The following is a 19000-nucleotide window of genomic DNA, read 5'->3' on the forward strand; positions in this document are numbered from 1 at the left end:
GCAGTGATGAAGGCTAGAACTTTACAAGAGTTTAAGATGATTTCATGAACAGTAAAGAATAGACATGGTTTAATTTTTCGTTTTTCCAAGTACAGTCTTGAAGAACCAATTGATCACTTGTTATCCTTAGATTAAACTAATCTGTTGGTCCCTGCAGATATAATAAGCTTCTATAGCTGAGAACAGACTTCAGTAAAACAATGTTGTGTAGGCAAGTAGCAACTTGGCTATAGCGTTGACAAAAGTAGTTGTAGAATTTCTCAATTTATGTAGTAGTTTGTAATTAGTACAAGAATATGGCAACAGATGGAGAAAGCTTCCGTGGTACGTTGTTGCTTGTTTGTTTGTTTTGTTTTGTTGCAGTTAAGCACAAAGCTACATAAAGAGCTATCTGTGCTCTGTCCAACACAAGTATCGAAACCCTGTTTCTAACGTTGTATTGTTGCTTGTACCATATAATATGAGAAAAAGCAAGTAGTATGAAAACCATTTGTCTCATCTAGATTACCTCTAACTTACAAAGTAACCAAAACTGTTTAACAATTTCACAAATTTTTATAACTGTATTCCGTAACAAAGTACTTGATTACTTAAATCGCAATTGTTCGTATCTTTCTAAGCTATAAAGAAGAACAAGTTTAAAAATTTTAGCTTTTCGTCGTAACTTAAATGGCTTTAACCAAGTATTCTAGAGGCACACCTTAACTCTTTCCATCACTTTGATACTCTTCTTGTAATAATGTTGCACACAGTACTCCAAATAAGGCTCCACCGAAATTTTATATAAGGTTGACAATAACCTTTTCATTCTCTTTTTTCCACAGTACCAGTGCTAGTCTCAAATGAGAATTAAATATTTGTGAAAATTTCATATCCAAGTACATGCCTTCTAGTCTACAGAATTATAAGGCTAAAAAATGGGTTTCGATACCTGTAGTGGGCACAGCACAAATAGACAATTGTGTGGCTTTACGCATAACTGCAAATAAACAAACGAACCCAAGTACATATATTTTCACTTCTTAGTATTAAAACTAATTTTCCATATTTTTATTCAATCACTAAGGTTATCAAAGACATTATGAATAAGCGAAGCATTCTAAGAATAATCCACTCTTATTGCTATCTTAGTATTTAATATCATCAGCGACTTTAGTAATACTACTGTCCATGAAGCTGTCTCATTCTTTGCATGTATGATTATAATTATAGTTTAGTATATGTTAGTTTAGTATATGAATTAAGGACTAACCTAAATCTCAGCTGGCCGAACTTCGCGAAACTGAAGAACTAATTCATTCTAATCATTATAAGTTTTAATTTTCTTGTGTGTTGATTTACAACATTAAGTACTTCTACTTAGTTTGTTTCATATCATTAGCTTAATTAATTTATAAGTTAATTTTACTTGTGATCTATATAGTTTTTTTTTTTATTTTTTTATCAGAAACCGTTAATAATAATCGCACTTTTGTCAAGTATGTTATTCATTGAGAACAAAATAGCACTATTGATTTCGGACAAAATTTTAACTAAATTTTTTTTAGCCAATGTTATGTGATGCGATTTTAGATGCTGGTGTAAATTTCTAAATCATTATGTTATATACAAGTAGTCTTTGATTACAATTGTTCAAAAAGTCTTCAATAATTTCAAATCCTAGTCGAAAATTGATGCATTACGAACGATTTAGAGTGCGCATCAGGCGCATGGTTATATGTCTACTTTCTAATATCCATGTGAAATTACGTGGCAGAAATAACGTCAAGATGAGTAGTTAGAGGTTTATGAGTAGGCTTAAACTAAACGATATATCAGTTGTGGAAATCGATATGATTTTTAGATATTTACGGAATAATACTGATGTATAGACTGAATAACATTTAAAATGTTTAATACGCAACATTTTTGTTAGAGCAAATATTCGTGAATGATAATAATTACTGGTAATGGTATAAGTTATAACTAAAAAGTACAAGGTGAATTTGTATTCCGTGTTGTAGCACTAGCCGTACTGTTACTAGTGTTAGTGTTACAATTAATAATTTAAATTCTAAATTAAGTACGTTACTGCCACTAGTTAGTAGTACTACTTCTATTAGTAGTACTATTATACTTATAGTGTTAAATGTAAAGCTCTAAATTACCTTAATAAATACCATTGATATAAAAAATTTTATAACTTGTACTTTTATAGTTATAACTTATATTTATACTCTATAGTACTAATACTATATATACTTAGTATTAGTATTACTACTGACGTTAGCTTTTGCCTACTTGGAAGAGTGAGTCGGATTAAAAATTTAAAATAAGATGGGCTTGTGCAAGTGTCCCAAAAAAAAGGTTACAAACCAGTTTTGTTTTGAACATCGTGTGAACGTTTGTGAACATTGTATGGTAACTAATCATCCAAAGGTAAGTTATTCTAGTATTAGAAAAATAATAAGTTTTATTAACGTTAAATGTTTTCCGTTTTTAGTCTCCAGTAGTGCAGATTATCAGAAATTTAAGAAAGTATTTTAATTATAAAGTGCTACTGCAGTCTAATCACGTCTTATAATGTCAGTAATGACAAAGTTAAAGTTTGTGAATGGATACTTTTGGGCTGGGTGTCTATATAAAACTCATTGACTTTTAAAACTAATTTGGCACCAAAGTGCTTGTGAGTCCATGTATTTAAATTTAATGGTTAAACTTGCAGGACACGATATAATATGACTTGCGAGCTTCTCGATACATTTAACAGCAATACCACCTGTATTGAAGGTATTCCCACTAATCACTGCTGGGGCTTCTGTGTATCATTTTACATAGAAAATTAATTGCTTCCCAATATATTTTTTTGTCTGTGCACTAAATGTTGTAACAAGCAAAAATTTAAAATTACTGTATATAATGCAGTTTATGAACCCTTACCAAAAGTGAAAAGTGTAAGAACAAGCTTATAATTTGTGGTTCAAGTATATGTTTTGAACAATAAGTTAGTTCAAGATGTTTTATTTGTAAAATATATATATATTTTTTGTTCGTATGATATTCTTTATATGTCAGATATATTTATGCAATATTGAGTGATAATAATAATTAAGGAGTAGGTTTAAAAAGGAGTATTTTGTAGTACACAGAATATTTAATATTAACTTCTGACTGGAGCAAGTTACCAATTTTAGAGCAAAACTAAAAATCAACCTGTTAATGAATATATATATATATAATTAAATATAATGTCCCTATTTATAAAGATTGGAATGCATTGTTTTATCAGTTGGATACTCTTATTGTTAACAGTGTTGGTAAGATAAGTATTATATTTATAAATGTAGTAATATGAAAAACAGTAATAAGCTTGATGTTTGAATATCATTTCAACATAATCTCTGTAAAGTAAAAATTTTTTGAGTGTTTCTGCTTTCCTAAATTTTCTATTATGATGTAATGAATCATTAACTAATTCTGTATTTGTAATTGTTTTTTAGAAAAATGAACATTGCTTTTTGTAAAGTTACATCTGTAAGTATTATTATATTTATTAAAAATGTACTTACTCCTTGAGCACATTTCTCAGTTTTTAAAAATGGTTATTTTAATCATGTGCAGTTCTATTTATAGTTAAAATGACGTTTGTATACTTGTGTGTAACATGAGACCTTAAATAAGACATCATATACTGTGACAGATATTTTACACATTATTCTTTGTTATTTTTCAGTGTATTGTACAATCTTACCTTCAGTGGCTTCAAGACAGTGATTATGATCCTTTGTGCCAGCTATGTAAGGTACCACTTGGGAAAGACACATGCGTGCGTCTTTTATGCTATCGTAAGTTTTGCTTATTAACAAAGAGAGAGTATTCATTACTTTGAGAAGGTTAAACATCTGAGTTTTTTAATGAAACATACTAATTTTTGAGATATTTACTAAGTTTTCACTCAACAAGTATTGACTTCTTATTACAGGAACAAATGACACGTTTAATGAAATCACTAGTTAGTAATTGTTTTATTCTACTTCCCCATTTCTGTTTTCAGTTTTACCAAAAGCTGATTAATTAGCATTTTTACTTAGTATATTTAGCCTATATCCCCAGGCCTGCAAAGTTTAATATTTCATTAAAGATTATCTCATTCTAAAAGTCAATAAGATTTAGAAATTATTTCATTTTTGAAATAAAGTAACCCATCATCTTGTGATCATATCAGTAAACATATAAATTACATATTTGTCAAACTTCAATTTACCTAGAATGCTAGTGAGATTTCTGATGTTTGTAAATTAGGCCTAAATGAATTGGCGGGTTTTCACTGTGCTATAAAAAATTGTCATCTGCAAAGTTCGACTGCCTAAACGACTTAAATTTTTCATCTAAGAGTAACTGAAGTTTACACCATAAGTTAAAACCACATTCATTTCACAATTTTGAGCAATTTGATTATAATTAGTTCTAAATGAATCAACATGTTTTCACTGTGCTGCATACAATTCCATGCATACATGGCAGTGGCCTAAACAACTGGGTGTAATTTGTTGCCCAGCTTTCAAAACAACATTGAAAATGTTCCAAACCAATTGATATGCTCTCTGCCAAATATGGAAAAGAATACATGCTAATTGGTAGAATATAATGTAATGCTTAGAAATACATGTACACAGTCAGTGCATGTTATTAGTATAATTTTATTTAATTGAACACCCACAAAAAATATTGTTTTGTTCTTTAATAACATTTTTTATTGAAGGTTGGAGGTAGCTACTGAAAGGCTGTTAATTTTCATTACTTAAGAGTTTAATGATCATTGTCATAAGAACAACATAAGAGTATTATTAGTGCAATGTACGCTGTGGTAAATTTGCATAATAAGCTAAATATTTATGATGCATTTTTTTGTATTAAATTTTGTAGATGTTTTTCACTGGCAATGTTTGGATAAGTTTGCTAGCCAGTTAGCTCCAAACACAGCTCCTGCTGGCTTTACTTGTCCTACTTGTGGCTCTGGAATTTTTCCAGCATCCAACCTTGTGTCACCTGTTGCTGATTCTCTCAGAAAATTACTTGTCACAGTAACTTGGGCACGAGAGGGATTGGGAACACCTTTAGTGAGTAATCATATTTATTTTTGTTAGTATCTGTTGTATTTGATTACTTGTATTATTCTTATTCTGTTTGCTAACTTGTTTATTTAATTCATTTTCAAAGTAAAACCTGCCTACAGGCTACCTCTACCACTAACAAAGTAGCATTATTGTGAGTTCTAAGTGACATTCACCAAACATAATAGATACAGTTTTAATTTAGGTGAGTCAGAAATAGTATTTTTTAAATAAATAAATTATTAACTATTGCTTTAGACCCAAGTATAATAATAGTTCAAACTTTTTCTGCTGAAGTTTGTGAAATTTTTTTTTTATGATTCTATAATGTATTTAAAGAGTTGAATCTTCCTTGGCACTATAATTCTCATTTATAGCTAATAATTCAGTCACAATTGTGACTCTGGTTGCTTTGCAATGCAACTTTGGATACATGTGTTAATGAAGTACATATTATCAAGTCCTTTGAGAAATGTGGTTGTTTATAAAATGTTTAAAGAATATCCATTCCTTCATGTGATTATTAATACAATCAGATATAAACACACATGTCACATAAGTAAAACCCACAGGATAATATTTTTTATATATTTTTGCAAAAGAAATATTATTTTGCGAATTATTAGTCAAATATTTTTTATTGCTTTTATAGTGTTAATTTTTTTCGTTCAGAGACTGAATATATTCTGTTCTCATGTTTATGTACATTTTAAATTTTTATTCTGGGAATAAACAATGTAAGTTATCAGTAACTTCTAATCCAAGTCAGGCACATACATAGATTGGGACTAAAAATAACTTGATCAGTAATGTAGCTCTAAGTAGAAGTATGCTACGTCATAACCAAAAACTTGTAATTATTAGAATGCATTGATTCATCAGTAGGTACCCTTGTTAACATCAGTATATTTGGCTGAATCCCAATAGTACATCACCAGGTTCAGCCAGTTAGGAGACATACATTAGTCCTAAATACAGAAACTAAATTACATTGCAAAATTAATCTTCATAAAAAAAATATATAAAAATTAGATGAATAATTATGTATACTAGCAGAAATGCCACCCGTAGGGCAGCTGTTTCACTAGTAATTGCTAATCGTAGTATACATACCTGTTTGAAAAAATTTAGAAAAAGTGAACATTTTTGAAAAAAAAAATATTTTTCTGAGAACTACTGCATGGGAAAAGTGTTTGGATTGTGCTCTTTAGTCATATGCAACTCATTGCATCAAAATGTTTCACTGTACAGAGCTCAAGCTGGTCATAACTTTTACTGATATAAACTGTAACGTTTTTATATGTTAAAAGTGGTAATGTTTATTGAACAAAATAATAGTTTTTTAAGAACTCCAGTTTCTCAGTACTACATACAGTCCTAGTGAAAGTTGTGTTCTTGTTGTGAGAAAGTATCTTTACTTAAAATTGTGTTCTGTTATAAAGAAATGGTTGTTGCACATACCACAGTTATTTTTCTGGTAGTCTGAATCTTGAATACCCAGAAAGAGATGTGCATGACCTAGTGATTACATGTAACAACTAGATGTTTCCTGAGTTTCTAGATTTGATGTGATATTTCAAATTTTTTAGTCATTAGGGGGAGGGATTTTTGCATACAAAAGGCGAGAGTTGTATTTTGTTAGTCAGTGATTGAATCGACCAGTTGATGAGCAATTGAGTTAGTAAATCAATTCAATACTTAAAATCTATGTGTTTTAACAAAATAGAAACTTTGTAAGTGACTTTTTAGTTTTATTAGTGAGCTAGGTCATTATTTTGTAGAATTTTTACATTTTAGTCAAAGAAAAATAACAGTTTCGTTATTATTAAATGGACTGGGTTTTGCATTGTTTTCATCGAATAATCAAAAAGACCCTGACCAATAGAAATCATGATAGATTGAGTACTGATACATTATGCTCATGGGCAAAGCTGCTTTCTATTATAGATTGTAGTAGTTTAAAAATGATTAATGTATCTTATAATAAACTTCATAAATCAATCAAATACAATTCAGTACTATTTATTAACTGCAGGTTGAGAAATACATAATAATAAGAGATGGGTAGATAATATATAAAATACTTATTCTAATTTTTAAAATATATGTATATATAATGATAAAGACATTTTTTGTTCAAGAGCTGAATAAATATTCATGGAAAAAGCTGTAAGAACGTGTTAAAATATTACAAAATAATAGGTTTATATGAAACACTTAAAACTGTCATTATTATTATGACACAGTTGCAAACATATGTTTTTCAATGATACAATCTGCCCCCAGTAGCTCAAAGATATGTACTTTGTGCTTAACTACAATAAACAAACAATAATAATTGATTTTTTTTTTCCTTAGTCGAGGACTCCTTTGATCCAGGGGGAGCATGGCAATTGCAGTCCATTTAATTACCCCTTATTCTGGCCTGGTAACCAATGGCAAAATATTCTAGTGACTGAAATCCTTATTTATTGGATACATGTAAAATTAGTCTTTTTTGGCAAGTTCTTTTAAATTATGTGGTAAAAAAAAATTCAGTCCATGTAAGTGATAAATTGATTTTATTTCCTTAATGTTTCTTTACAGGTTTGTACATTTTGTAACTTGTTGCAGGCTTATTTTTACAGTTATGCAATATGCGCAATAGCTAACATAAATCCCAAAAAATGAAAACACACTGACTGGTTCACTCTACCAGCTGGTAAGCAACTCTATCTTCTTGATGCTTCATTGTTCACTGCAAGCCTACTTAGATTATTAACTGTCTCACCCATAATTATATCCAATCCCTGTTCTAGATATTTTGCAAAACCTCTAGGTTTTTGAGACATATATTTAGAATATTCTAGGCCTATTCTCATAAACTTACTTGATCTTAATGTCACGCACCCTCTACTTAGCATCTAAATTACAACATAAAAATATTGGTTATAACAATATTATTGTGAAGTTTATTGAATTCAAACAATGTAGTAAAAAACTTGTTATTTATTGAAAATAAAGTATATTTATTAGATATCAATTAATTTCAACCAAAAATATTGTTATCAAAAATACTGTTGCTTAATCTGACCTATCATCACATTCAAAGATCAGCCCTTGGTTACTGATAAATCTTTGTCAGTTGATGCATTTTTTTATGATTTATATCCAAAAGTAGTAACTACTGTAATTGGCAAAATAATGTATTAAAAGAAATATGTTAATGAATATTAGTGAAGTTTAATCTGATTGGATATATAAAATGGAACTTTCTGATTAAAAAAAGCAATTTAAATTCTGAAATGAAAGGAAGTATTTTTCCATATGAATTTTTAGAAATTTCAGAACATAGAAAAATTAAATCAAATTCTATAAATGTTTTAAAGTGGAAACTAGATACCATTTAGTTTGAGTTTCAAACAGTTTAGTTTAATATTTCCACTGTGAGAAGGAAAAGAATCTAGGGACATCAGTGACATGCCCCTGATTTGAAAGAGTTAATTGTTCTTGATAAACTTTCAAAAAAAATTAAACTGCTAATGTATGTGTACTAGTGATTTACATTAGTACTGGTAGATTCTTGGTTTTCACGGGTTGTTTTTAAGTTTTTTTAACACACGTTAGAATGTCTGCACTTATTTTGAAGAAACAACATTAGCTTGAGCCACAGCTTTAACCCTATCTGCATAGGGTCATTCTATTGGACTGAACTTGTATCAAAGAATTAATGTGCAGTATAATTCCGAATTTACAATATATGTCTTCAGTTGGTAATCTTTTAGTAAATATTAAAAGTATGTTGTATACAAAAAATCAGAATTTTTTTAAATAAATTTATATCTGTGAATTTACTGAGTCAGTCTGACTCTGACTAGTCGGAATGCAAGGTGAGTTTCATGTCAAGAATAAAACTACCTTTTTCATCTTACTGTTTTCTTATTTCTTTTGTAGAACCTCCCTAATGAATATCAAAAGTTTTTCTGTAAAACTTTATATCTTATCTGTTGTTTTCTCTTCCCTAACACTAACTGCATGTGGACTCAGTTGATTTTACCAACCTGTTAACCACCACGTAACAAAAAAGTATAAATCATATCTAATTACCCTTTTTTCTTTTTAGAACAACTGTATTTTGTAACAGACGATTGCACATTATTTATTCTTACAACCAAAGCTAATATTTTTCATATTTCGGGCATTTAGATTTGTTGCTTTCAGCTACACTTGAGTATGGAGAAAGCAATTTATTACAGTGGGCCAGCTTTGTGTAGACGAAGGATTGAGTTCTAATACTCAAATTACAATCATGCTGCACATGATACAACAAGTATATATATATATATTTTAAATTTTCTTACATAATAAGTTTCTAATCTTTATATTTTAGTTATTTTTATCACAATAAATAAAAACACATACATAAGAAATTTAATAGTTACATATGGTTCTTATTTTATTTGCTCTCAGTCTTGACAAAAGTTAACCCTACTTTTTGATAGGGTTGTTGGTAGTATTAATTTTCATTTACTTCAGATATGCAATGTAGAAAGCAGTATTAAGTTGCACAAAACATGCAATGCTCATGGCTATTTCTATAATTTAACTGTCTTTCCAACTAAGCTAACTGGGTTGAATAGCAAACAATGAAACAATAATTCAAAACTGTCATCAGAATGAGATAGCCTTACAGTTAATTAGATTATTATTTTTTTTCTATTAGTTATAAATAACTCAATATCAAATCAGAGAGAAATATTGACATTTTTTGAAAGACTAGGTGCGATAGGAGAGTGTAGCATGTGGGTTTGACTTTCTGGTTTATATCTCAGTAAAGCAAGAAGATTGGAGGCTATAAGCTTACTTTATGTCTAAGTGATATCTACACTGTAAGTGTGTAATTTATGCTATATTCAGAAGGTTGTATAGGAGTGGATAAAATCTAAAATGGGCAATTTGGAGTGAAGAAGTGTCATGTGATAAAGAGAAATGAAAATTGAGAAGTTTGAATATTGACAGACACTAATACTACAACCACCTAGTCTACACAAACAAAACTTTACAAGAGGAGGAAAGTCATCCAGACCCTACCACCTACTGAACCCACCAACGACAAAACCCAGCCACCAAGCTCTCTCTCAAACGACTCCATCCTTTCCTGTCCTTCCAACCCATGCTGTCTAACCCACCTAATGCTTCAAGGATCTACACTTTTACCCAATCTTCCCCATCACCGAACACCCGTACCAACAAGCTCCTTCCCCAGCTCTCATTTTTCTGACACCCTTCAATCAGTGAAGATAAAGACGCACCCTACGATCGACCATTCCCTGATCCACCCATCTCCCTCAGTCGTATATTCACGAAAATGGACTTTTTGGCACGGTAGTCCTCCTTGCAGATCACTCCTTCCTTGCCCCCATCACATTGTTATAAAACCACTCATGTTTAATCGGGCACTAATCTAGTAGATTATTCTGCACCTGACCAGTGAAAGTGGGTCTTCTCAGGGTGTTCCCATTTCCCTCCACATCCAAGGCTAGGCATCATATCTATAGATCCCCCACCACCATGAAGGTCCATAAGTCCGATATTGGCCATTGGGTAAATGTTAAAATGTAAATATAAAATATTGTTAAAATCTGTGGTTTTCTCTTTGGTTTTTGCATGCTATAATTCAATTTTTTTTTCGACCATGTCTGTTTATTGAAACCTATTTCTCAAGCAGGATAAAGAGAAATTTCTTTCTGACCACCCTAGTGTCCAGAGCCTCGAACCCTAGGTTCGGGTCTCTGGTTTAACACCAAATAGCTACCATGTTCTAAGCTAAGCTAAATTTAAAAAAGGATTCCAAATATTTGAATCTATCTTAATGTACCTTTGAGAAAATGGTTTTTAATAGCAATATAAAGTCAAGTTTTAGCCAGAAATTAAACTTGAACATATGTTCTTTATCATACTTTTACAAAATGTTTCTAGGAATCTTTTGTTATTATTTTTTAATAGATTGATGGGAAAATTATAATAGAAAAAAATCAAACAAGACAACTTCCAGATGACTCGTCTCCAGCAACTGGAACAAACCAGTATAATGTTTTGCCCCCGCCAAGTTGTCAACCTGAAACGTCTTCAAATCCAAACACAACCACAACTTATAATCTTGTTACAGTGGATGCTATTGCTAACAACAGAGCTGACCATTTCAGTGTCACAGGTCCTTTTACAGCAGGTTTGAACCAGAATTCATTATTTTAGTGTAATTAAATCTTGTAATATTGGTGTATATCACGAAAAGTATGTCGTTTTATATTACGTTGTACTATACTTTTTTTTTTATCTGTATCATTTTATTGATGATGTTTATTACTTAAGTACTGTATAATTTTATCACTGCCTGTATGTTTGAAAGATCTATTTTCACAGTGCTTTACACAAGTTTGTATTACTTTTCATGTAGTAGCTCAAATGATAGTTTTTAGTATCATAAGACCATACAAAGAAATAGTAACTGATTATCATCAGTAATATAGTTATCAGTGTTTTTGCAACAGTATTTGTTTCACTTGCAAGATGGCTGAAAAGTTTTGTGGTACAGAACTTTAAGAACTAAACTTATATTTTTATTTTATATCAGTAATAATATAGCTGATAATTTCTCTTTGAAAGTATTTTTATACAAGTTTATATCATCAACAAACAACATCTCATTGTAATATTATATAACATTTTACACTGTTTCTGTCACCAGCAATATAACAGAAAATTTGAATTTGTGCATAATGGGTTTAATGACCCCCTCATGTCTGTGTTTAGTTTTTGTACTACAGTTTTTATTTACATTAGCACATCTCTTGACACATGGAAGAAAAACTGCTACTTTCTAAACGAAATGCAGATAGTGACATAAATTGTGCAATCAAACATTTATTTCACTGGTTAATCTTCTCTTTCAAAGGCTTATAAATGCTTTAAAGTCATAAAATTGTTTTGGTTACTTAGAGGTGGGGAAATGAAACTTTATTGTATAATTTATTTAGAAATAAGTATTTTGCTTATAGTAGAAATTCTAATCCCATATTTTCGAAACCATCCAGGTCAGTATCTGTCATCAACTAGGAAGGTTTATGATGCTACTTTGGATGATAGTTTTTGTGCCTCATCTGTTGACCATGATGAAGACAAGTATAAACGCCGTTCTGCTCTAGAATGGTTTGCTAGATGGTTTAAGTAGGTATCTGTTGACTTTGTTACAGTGAGGAAGTGTCAGGCTTGTGTTACCTGCACCACCAAAAGTGGCCGGAGGTTATGTTTTCATCCCTGTGTGTATGTGTTTGTTTGTGTGTTTGCCACCAAGATTTCTCAAACAGCTGAATGGATTTGGATGAAAGATAATATATTTGGACTATGATGTAACTTAGAAGTAATTAATTTTTGGAGGGTCAAGGTGAAAGGTCAAGGTCGTGAAAATCCAAATAATCCCTATCTGTTAACATGGGGACCAATTTTTCACACTATTTTTGCTCTATAAATAAATCCACATTAATTATACAGTTAGTATAATTAATGTGGATTTGTTTTATAAACTGTTATAATAGGAGTGACTGTATGTGCACAAACAAGTCTGTTATATAGGGCATAGTTATATAAAGTGTTCTTGTTTTAAATATTGATTTAAACTGTTTTAAAACTAAACAAAAGGACACCAGTTCACTAAAAAAATTTTCAAAACACCTTAACACAAACTAAATAAAATCAAAAAAGTAATTACTAAATATTATGTGGAGTTTAAAAACCTAAACTTAGTTTGTTTACTTGGTTTTATTTGCACGTTGTTTTTTTGTGTGTGTTTTTAAATCTTGCACACCATTTGGCTGTCTAAGTGCCTTTTTTTTTATTAAATTTTATATATTTCAAGATGTCTTTTGAAATTCAATTGCCACAAAAATATGTATTCATGTTTCTGAAATTAGTGAGAGCCAGTATCAGTTGTTTAATATATGCTAAATAACTGATAATTTCTGACTGATATTTTAATCAACATACAACCATGAAACTATACATAGTGTAGCTTTTAATTTAGTAAGTGTATCTTCACAAAATTCAGCTAGCTTTTAGTAAACATTAAAAGTTTTTTGTACAGAAAAATCAGATTTTTTAATTAAGTATTTTTACTAAAGATTTTTCTGTGAACTTATTGAGTCATAGTCTGAGTGCAAGGTGATTTTCATATTAAGGTTAAACATGTTTTTTTTCATCCTACACTTTTCATATTTCATTTGTATAACCCCCAGAACCTCCTAAATTAATATAATTTTTTCAGGAAAATTTTTATATTTCATTCATTATTTTATCTACTGAAACATAATTTGGGTTCATTCTATTTTACTGACCTTGTATCCATCACAAAATAAATCTAAATTACCCTTTTTTTTTTCTGGAATGACTGCAGATTATAACAGAAAATTATATTTATCCTAAATGGACACAGTCTTAACATTTTACATCTGTTTGTATTTCTTTTATTGTTTTAACAAAGTATTGAATTACATAACACGTACACAGCTTGCATACATATCTTGCTGAGAAATTGTTTTTTTTTTTCATTTAAGTTTTCTTATACAACCTATTAAGCTTCTAACTTTTACACTTTAGTTACTTTTATAACAATGAATAAAAAATGTGCATAAAAAACAAGAAATTTAATACTTGCATGTAAGTCTTATACTTTTTTGCAGTCAAGGACTCGAGGTGTTGATAAAAACTAACCTTAATTCTTGCTAGGGTTATTGTTAGTACTTCACTGAATTTCTATCTATTTCAGATTTTCAACGTAGAACACAGAATAATAACATCAACAAATCATACAATGTCTTGTAATAATCATGAACAACAATAGTGGTTGATAATAGGGATTGACCAGGAATTGGACAAAACTAATAGAACACTCAGACAAAAAGTATCTTAAACAGTAGAGTTTCAGTTCAAGCAACATTTTAAAATCTTTATTAGTGAATGCTAAGGCAATACAATATAAAAAAACGCCAATCTCTTTGGTTATGAATAATATAATAGTAAATGTTAGAGAAAATTATCATCATTTTTTTTGAAGGACGGTATGTGTTAGGATGGCTTGGCATGTGGATTGGACTTTTTGGTTTATATCTAAGTAAAACAAGATAATTGGAGGCTATAGAATTAGATTATATGTTATCATTGTCTATCAATATCTATAATATAAGGTTTTATTTGCATTAAAACTCAGAAGCTCAAATATGATGAAAATATCATCTAAAATATGCATTTCGGAGCAAACGAGTGTCATGTGATATAGACTAGTGAAAATTAAGAATTTATTTAAATATTTCCTTTTGAAATTAAGACTTTTATAAAATATTTTATTAATCAACTATGTTTTGATGCAAAATTTATTGACATACACTGATAATAAAATAGTTAAGTGTAATTTTGAATGTAACTCTTTAAGGTTGTGACATGCACACTTTTACTTACCCCTGTATCTCTTGTGTTATAAATATTTATTAGCATATATTATGAAGTATGGAAACCACTGTCAATGTTGACAGTGTCTCGAGCTTTAAAATTTTACAAATGTTTAGAGATCTTTCTTATAAACTGACATATATTTGTCTGTGTGGACTTAAATTATAAACAGTATAGATGATTTAATTTTACATACTTAACAACAAAAATAATTATTTTAATACAGTTGTTAACACATAATTTAATCTGTCATTTTAACTGGTGTAAGCTTTTTATTCAAACATAAGCTTAATTTCTATTTTCTGAGGATTATATGGGATAACTGTTTTTAACACTTTTCATCAGATCCCGTACTTCCACTGGCAACAAAAAACGGAGAGGTCCACCTCACTTGTATAAACGCTGGATAATACTTGCAGTGTTGGTGTCTATAGGGTTGTGTACAATAGTGCTTCTGTCACTCCGCTGGGGGCGTGCCAGTGCTGAATATGATCCTATGCTAGACCCTCACTTTAACCCAAATATCCGAGTACAAGATGGAGATGGCATCCCTGTAGTTAATGGTGATTTCAGAGACAAACCTAAAGCAGCTCCCAATGTTGTTGAGTAAGAAAAAACTAATATTGCAAGGTTATGATAGTTATAACATGGAGTAATTCAGTCATTTTGAATAAAAGAAGTGAACTAAGGGATATTGAGTAAACAACTTGAAGCACTTCAAAGGTATACTTGCACAGTGAAAGTGAACAACTCTTGTGACTGAATTTTTGCACTGGTTGCTGGACTTTGTTACATAAGGTTGGTTAAATTTCCAACTTTTCTCTGTATTGATGAGATTTTGAAAGAGAAATATTCTGTTGAACTAAATTAACACTGATTAGGCATTTTAATGTTTTCATTCTGTTCTTAATGTATCTACAAGCAGAACAGTATTTCTGTAAAGCCAATAGAATTTAAAAAGGAGAGGATTGATGATTTACCAGACACATTTGAGCCAAGAAAAAATGAAGTCAGAAAAGGAAAAAAAAAACTTGCTCAAGTACAAAAATCAGTTTTGGTACACCATGCATAGGTTTATATAACAAATAGAACAAGTAAAAACAAAGCAGCCAAATTTTGGTTTTGGTTTTTACTTGTGTGTGGGTGGGGAATTGTAATAATGAAAGTTATAAGAATTTTTTTATTATTATTCAGGTCACTTAAATAATTATGATATAAGTCTTAATTCTGTGTTTTCTGTTTTATTATTAAGCTACATTCTTTGATTAATGACTTATAGAAGCACACACATTTTTTGTATCACCTTAATCTTGAAGTACAGTCATCATTAAGAAGGCTTTAAAAATAAGTTTTGTACTTTTTTTTGGGTGTAGTATACTTTAATCTTAAAGTAAACAATAGACAGTTAATACTAGTTTTTCAATGGCTGTGATCTTTCAACCTGAAGGAAAAGCAGTGGCTTGTCTTCAAATTACATGCTGTTTCATCTCACTGTATACTAGATTATAAAGCTTAAGTATTATGGAAAAAAATAATCACTGCTTTTTTTTCTTAATAATTTTTTCATTCTTGGGTTTCAATACTTAAAATTAAGTGAGGTTCATGAGTAGTGAGGAGACTTCAAGAATAACTTCTTGATGACTTTTCCTGTTTTTGAGGTTTAGTTAAAAAGAATCAAAAGACATAAATTTTTTTTTAAATATCTTGACATCTGTTTGTTTTACAGCCTTGAGATTAGTCAATCCATGTGTAGCACTTCATACAGTTCTTACCAGTATTTATAATAGAGTAGTGGCTAATTATTGCAGTTGATTATCTTATAATGGAAATGGGGTTACATCAAGCAAATGCAATTGTTTAGTGACTCATTTGCCTATGAAATTGGTGAACTTTCTATTAACTTTTGTTTCAAGAATGTGAAGTAAAAAGGTAACAATTATATGTAGTTACAACTTGCTGTCATTATTTTCACAACTAAAAATTATGTTGTGGTGGCAGTTATACTATTATCATGAAAATTAAAAGTTATGTAATATATTTGATGATAAACTTTTCAGTTATTTTAGTTTTCTTATTCCTACTAAATTCTTGAATCTACATTATTCGTGAGTGTAGCAAAATCAATATGGCATTGATATCATAAGTACCTCCAAATAAACCTTTCTTGTAGTATTTACACATGCGAGAAATGTTGTTGAAAAGTGGATTGATACAAGGAACCTTATTTCAGTTTTAAAAAGGAAACTGCACAATTAGACATAAAAATATTCAACAGAAAGATCAAGCCTAATTTTCATATCATTTCTGATTAAATGTTTTCTCCTAAGAACAACTACTAAATTGTGTGATCAATAGCTGAATCTGGTTTTAAGAATATGTGATCAATAGCTGAATCTGGTTTTAAGAGTATGTGACCAATAGCTGAATCTGGTTTAAGAGTATGTGACCAATAGCAGAATCTGGTTTAAGAGTATCAGCTTTCAAATTTGTTGAGGAAAATTTAAAGGAATATTCATATTATAGTGAACAAATCTCATATATGTTATGTTGGAGTAGAATAATAAATTTTGTCTTTTGTGAGACATAAGATGGTAGGGTTCAAATGCAAAACCTGTATGTGTCTTGAATGTATAAATATAAGCATAAAATATTATATTGATGTTGTGGACGTACACGTCGACACAAACAAACAAGTAGTAGTACTAATAAAAACAGACTCTCTTGCAATTATTTACAGCACAGCTATGGACCAGTTTAGATTTTATTGTTTTTGTTTGTTGTGTTTTAATTACTTAAAATATATTCGATTTTCACTGTTCAAAAACTTTTGATCACTAAAACTATTTTTAACCCTTCATCTGCAGTTGACATCATTGATGCAAGCATTTTGTGTGCAACATTTTGAATGGCTTTCCACAAAAATATGCGAATCTTTGTGCATGGGGTGGTAGGCAGACTTACACAAACTGCAAATGAAGGGTTAAATACTAGATGATTTTTTCAATTCTGTTTATTAGGTATTAACACACACATATATGCATTTACCAGTGCATAACTTTTTAGTTTAGATTTAATGTATACTTTCCTTGATCTTAGTCACTTTGGAGGAAAGTGATAGATTTGTGCCAACAGATCTTTAAAAATTTATAAACATTTTTCTTCTAAGAATTATAGAAAACTGAACTGTTTAATATTTTCAAAAATATTGGGAAATTTTTATTAATGATTTTCAGCTTTATGATATTGTAATGGCTTTTTTGTTTACAGATAAAATGAAAGCAAACATATATATGTTGCATAGTACCATGTAGAATTGTATGGATATATGCCACATTTATAATTATCTACATAACTTCCTGCTGGCCTTTTGAAACTTGTAATGTTTGAAAATAAACTAAAACAAAATAAAAGATTGGTAAGACATTTTCATGTGTGTATTAAATTGATGAATATGAAAAAAAAGCACCCCCTAGAATTTGTATTGAGTTATTGGTATTGACCTGGTTATGTCCAAAAGAGCCCTAATCTGGTTTACATGCTTAATTTTTAGAGGATTAAATTACCAGATGTGATGTGGACATGCTAAAATTTCTCACTGGTAACTTCCAATCATAACCCTCATGGTTTACAAAATTGATCAACAAATAATCATCTTAATCAACAGAAAATTTATTAATTATTACAAATTTATGCAATTTATCTTTTGACATAAAATTTAATGAATATCATTTAAATTTTTTGTATTGTTTTATTAATCGTGATAGTTTATTATGGCTGTGGTATCTCTCAAGTAACTGGAAGAGCAGAAAGGTTAGACCCATTAATAACACTTATAGTTGGGTGTATATTTCCTGATGAATTGTAAAAGATAGTTTGCACAGACTAGACATAAATTCACACTGGCAATAATTGTTTAATAACACTTTCACAGTTTACAATATAAAATAAACAATACACTACAATGTAACAGAAATTGGGGAAGTGATCCTATGTGTGTATGTAGAATTGATAAGAGCTATGAAAGCTTTAATGAAAAAATAGAGCTATTGTTAGTTTGTGTTCTGCTCTCTGTCAATTAACCTGAAATATAAAAAATATTAAGTGATAACTAAGCATACTCCCAAGTTAAATGCAAGCAAAACACTAAAACAATTTCAAAGAATTTTCGTGGTGAAATTCAAGATCCCAACTTTTGTTACAGAACTCTTAAAAATAACTTTTACCTCTATGTGTGGAATATTTGCTACATGTTACACTGCTCCATGCTTATTGTGAATAAGCCCTACTTTCACTTGCTTAGGGCAAATGCAACTAAAATAAAATTAGTAAATTTGAGAGCAGGACATGCTGTCCTTTAAATTCGCAATGAAATTAAAACAGAACTCCACAGAAACCGCAGGGCCCTTGCTAAATACTTACAAGAGTGG

At 29.9% G+C, this 19000-nt stretch overlaps 1 protein-coding gene across 2 annotated transcripts; it reads left to right on the plus strand.

Moving 5' to 3' along the window:
* The first annotated feature begins 1512 nt into the window (after positions 1-1512).
* LOC106471284 (zinc finger protein-like 1) lies at positions 1513-17996 on the plus strand. 2 transcript variants are annotated; one of them, XM_013931881.2, is made up of 7 exons: positions 1513-1946; positions 2224-2418; positions 3713-3824; positions 4906-5099; positions 11079-11301; positions 12167-12299; positions 14919-17996. In XM_013931881.2, the coding sequence occupies exons 2-7, from the start codon at positions 2317-2319 to the stop codon at positions 15181-15183; spliced, it is 1029 nt and encodes a 342-aa protein (XP_013787335.1). In that variant the 5' UTR covers positions 1513-1946; positions 2224-2316; the 3' UTR covers positions 15184-17996. The 2 variants fall into 2 exon arrangements, with proteins under 2 accessions (XP_013787335.1, XP_022255604.1); XM_022399896.1 differs by having other exon boundaries at positions 1513-2418.
* The last annotated feature ends 1004 nt before the right edge of the window (positions 17997-19000 follow it).

Source organism: Limulus polyphemus, unplaced genomic scaffold (assembly GCF_000517525.1).
Source record: "Limulus polyphemus unplaced genomic scaffold, Limulus_polyphemus-2.1.2 Scaffold4517, whole genome shotgun sequence".
In the NCBI taxonomy this organism is placed as follows: domain Eukaryota; kingdom Metazoa; phylum Arthropoda; class Merostomata; order Xiphosura; family Limulidae; genus Limulus; species Limulus polyphemus.